The 3,640-nt window shown below is 62.2% G+C and overlaps 2 protein-coding genes across 2 annotated transcripts; one reads left to right on the forward strand and one right to left on the reverse strand.

The window, feature by feature from the left end:
• Window positions 1–206: 206 nt before the first annotated feature.
• EMIHUDRAFT_100135 (serine-pyruvate aminotransferase) lies at window positions 207–1,158 on the reverse strand (the record flags this gene model as incomplete). The annotated part of the gene is made up of 2 exons (XM_005780128.1): window positions 207–210; window positions 353–1,158. The coding sequence occupies 2 exons, from the start codon at window positions 1,156–1,158 to the stop codon at window positions 207–209; spliced, it is 810 nt and encodes a 269-aa protein (XP_005780185.1).
• A 315-nt stretch (window positions 1,159–1,473) lies between these two features.
• Window positions 1,474–2,079, forward strand: EMIHUDRAFT_100136 (hypothetical protein; the record flags this gene model as incomplete). The annotated part of the gene is made up of 1 exon (XM_005780129.1): window positions 1,474–2,079. The coding sequence occupies one exon, from the start codon at window positions 1,474–1,476 to the stop codon at window positions 2,077–2,079; it is 606 nt and encodes a 201-aa protein (XP_005780186.1).
• Window positions 2,080–3,640: the final 1,561 nt, after the last annotated feature.

Below are 3,640 nucleotides of genomic sequence, written 5' to 3' on the forward strand. Positions count from 1 at the left end.
GGCGAGGCGAGAGGCGGAGGCGAGAGGCGGAGGCGAGAGGCGGAGGCGAGAGGCGGAGGCGAGAGGCGGAGGCGAGAGGCGAGGCGGGAGGCGAGAGGCGAGGCGAGAGGCGGAGGCGAGAGGCGGAGGCGAGGCGCGCGCCACGACGAGGGCATCGGTCGGCATTGTGGTGTGGTAGGCGAAGCCGCCAGACTTGTACGAGTCCATCACCTGCGGGAGGAGGCCAGCCCGTCAGCCGTCCCTCCCTCCTCCGCCCCTCGCCTCTCGAACGTACCCTCTTGCGACATGGACATGCGCCGTGGGGCTGGGGTGAGAGAGGTGTGGCGGGCGGCGGCGGCGCGCCGAGAGCCACTTGCCCAGGTTGCATGCGAGCGAGGTGCCCGGGGTGGCCCGCGTCGCCTCGACGCCGCGCTCCGACAGCATCACGATCGCAGCACACGCCGGGCCCGACCAGCCCTTTTGCGGCGCGGTGATGAGCGCGTCGATCCCGTTCTTCTTCATGTCGATCCAGACGGTGCCCGAGGCGATCGCGTCGAGCACAAAGATGCCGCCCACCTCGTGCACCGCGGCCGCGAGCCGGGCGATGTACTCGTCCGGCAGCAGGATCCCCGTCGACGTCTCGACCTGCGGCGTGAAGAAGACGGCCGGCTTCTCGGCGCGGATCCGCTCCTCCATCTCCTCGATCGGCGGCGGGGCAAACTGCTGCTTGCCCTCGACGACGTTGCAGGGCCGCGCCTGCACCACCACCGACTCGGACGGGATGTCGCCCGTGTCGAAGATGTCGGTCCATCGCCAAGAGAAGTAGCCGTTCCGCAGCACCATCGCCTTCTTGCCCGTCGCAAACTGCCGCGCGACCGCCTCCATGCCGTACGTCCCAGACCCGGGGATGATGACAGCGGTATCGGCGCCGTAGATGTCGCAGAGAAGCTCGTCCATGTCGAGCATCACCTTCTTGAACGGCTCCGACATGTGGTTGAGCGCACGGTCGGTGTAGACGACCGAAAACTCCTGCAGAGGGCTCGGCGCCTGCGGAAAGACGCCCGTCGAGCCGCCCGTCACCTTGGTGACCGCAGAGGCGCACGCCCGCATTGCCGTGTGCAGCGCGGGCCGCGTGGCCCGAGCAGCAGCGCCCGCGGGCCGCAGAGCTGACCTTAGCATGCTGAACTCGACTGAACGGCCCGGGGGCTTGCTCTTCCGCGTTGGCGGCGGCGGTGCCCGGAGCCTTCCGCCGGGAGTCTGACTTGATTTTATTTTTTTAGTGTATGTAGCTCTTACGTACATGCCTTCGATGTTATGAAACAAACGCAGGGCGGACATGGCATATCGCTCTCGGGCCCACAGACATCCCGCACACCCGCCGCCCCCCGCGCGCGCCCACCCCGGCCGGGAGAAAGGGGAGTTTTATTTAAGTTTTTTGTGATGGAGCTCATTTTAAGTGTTTTGCCGCCATTGGCGGCACCCGTTTCCTTTACCATGCCACGTCCACTGCGGGTCAGCCTCCTCCTCGGATCGTCGCGGGCGAAGCGCGTCGGTCCGAGTGTGGCCCGCCACGTCGAGCAGCGGATCGCCGCGAGAGGCCACACGGTGGACGTGTTTGATCCGCGAGAGTCGTTCGGCGGCTGCTTCATGCGGCTCATGGAGAAGGCTCACTTCCACTACAAGGAAGGAGAGGCCGTTCCGCCGGAGCTCGATGCCGCGGCGGAGGCCCTGCGCGCGGCGGACGCGTACGTAGTCTGCACGCCCGAGATGAACCACACCATCGCGCCTGCCCTCACCAACATGATGAATCACTTTGGAGCCCAGACGTATGCGTACAAGCCCTCCGGCATCTGCACCTACTCCGCCGGCATGTGGGGCGGAGCCCGCTGTGGCGTCGCCCTGCGCGCCTATCTCTCCGAGCTGGGCTGCCTGCCCGTGAGCGCAACGATGCAGCTGACCGGCGCGTGGAAGCCGGGCACGTTTGGCGAGGATGGCCTGCTAGCGGAGGACGCAATGGGGTTCAAGCTCTGCGAACGAATGCTCGATCAGCTCGAGTGGCACGCCCACTCCATGAGAAATCACAGAGAGCTGATGCGATGACCGAGGCCTGTCCGCATGGCGCCGGTCGCGGGTCGAGAGCCGACCGCCGACAGGGCGACACCCCCTGTCCCACACTGTCACGCGCTGTAACCTGTCAACTCACACTAGCGAGAAATATGGCTTCAGAGCTGAGAGGCGGCCGCCCCTGGTGTGGCTGTATCGATTCTATACACTCGAACAGCTGTGCTTTCGTTTATTACGTTTGAGTAATGGACATCTCTACCCAAGGCCGAGCGTTTTTGATCTCTGGATCTCTGTGGGGGGGGCGGCCGAGCCGCTTCGGGGTGGCGGGCGGGCGGGCGTTTTGAAAAACAGAAAACAGAAAACAAGAGGGGGCCCGGGGGCCCGGGACCCCACTGGGAGTAGAAAATACGCCCAAGGGGGCCCAAGGAGGCGGCGCGGGGAAGCAGCATCAGGTGAGAGCAGGAAGGATGGCGCTTAGGGTCGGCTTTGAACAAGGGTTTCCAGGTTTTAGATCAGTATTGGTGTCGGCACACATCCCCACATTGAGGTCAGCGGCGCGCAGTGCCTCTCTCGCAGGCTGATTTTGGCTGTTTTCGAGCTTGTTTTTGTTTTCAGTCTAGGGGGCCCGACCCCCTCAGAGGCGGCGGGCGGGCGCCCACAGATCCAGAGATCAAAAACGCTCGGCCCAAGACAAGTATATAGATCGTTGGGGGGTAGAGATAGTTAGATTAAGACTGGTGACCGTGGAGATCGGCTAGCGGATCTCTCACACGGACACGCCCAAGTCTCGCCAGTAGATCCCTCCTGTCCGGTTCCCCATTCAAGACTAAAGATCGAAGATTGAGAGTGAGATTGTGGATTGCAGAATCGCTGAGCAGCAACACGGGCCAAAATGTGGAGATAGGGAGATGGAGAATGCAGATTGTAGATCCTAGCGCCCAGCCATCCGCCCCAGATGTGAGATCGAAGATTGAAAATGGAGGTCGTAGATTGCTGCCGGCGGCGACACTGACCATCTCTCGTCTCCTGAGAGATGGTCAGTGTGAATGAATCCATAGCGCATCTCCTTGAAGGTTTGAGCCCCCCTCCTCCCCCGGGCCCCCGAATCGAGATTGGAGATTGGAGATTGGAGATGGAGATCGGAGATCTGACTGAATCCGGCCTAAGATGACGACGTTGGAGATTGGAGATTGAAGATGGAGATCGGAGATCTGACTGGATCCCCGGCCTAAGATGACGACGCTGTGGATTGGAGAGTATTGGAGATGGGGAGATCGGAGCTCCCCCACCCCCTAGTGGTGTGTGATAGATGTTTTTTAAAAAGGGTTACTGTGGTCTGTGCGCGGACGGCCCGGGGGGAGCCTGCGGCGCCATTTTAATCTGCGCTCCTCTTTATGGCCTGCGGCGCCTGGCTTGAGCTTGGAAGTGTGAACGAGTCCGCCAGGGCGGTCTGCAAACGGAGCGCGCTGCGCGCGCGGTCTACGGCGAACTTGTTTGCCGAGTTGGCATAGTCGATCTTTTTTCCGTCCTCAGTCCATTCGTATACGATCCTTTGTCATTAGTTGTTTGTGCTGGTATTCCGCACATATCTGGTTGT

Source organism: Emiliania huxleyi (genome assembly GCF_000372725.1).
Source record: "Emiliania huxleyi CCMP1516 unplaced genomic scaffold EMIHUscaffold_22, whole genome shotgun sequence".
Lineage (NCBI taxonomy): Eukaryota > Haptophyta > Isochrysidales > Noelaerhabdaceae > Emiliania > Emiliania huxleyi.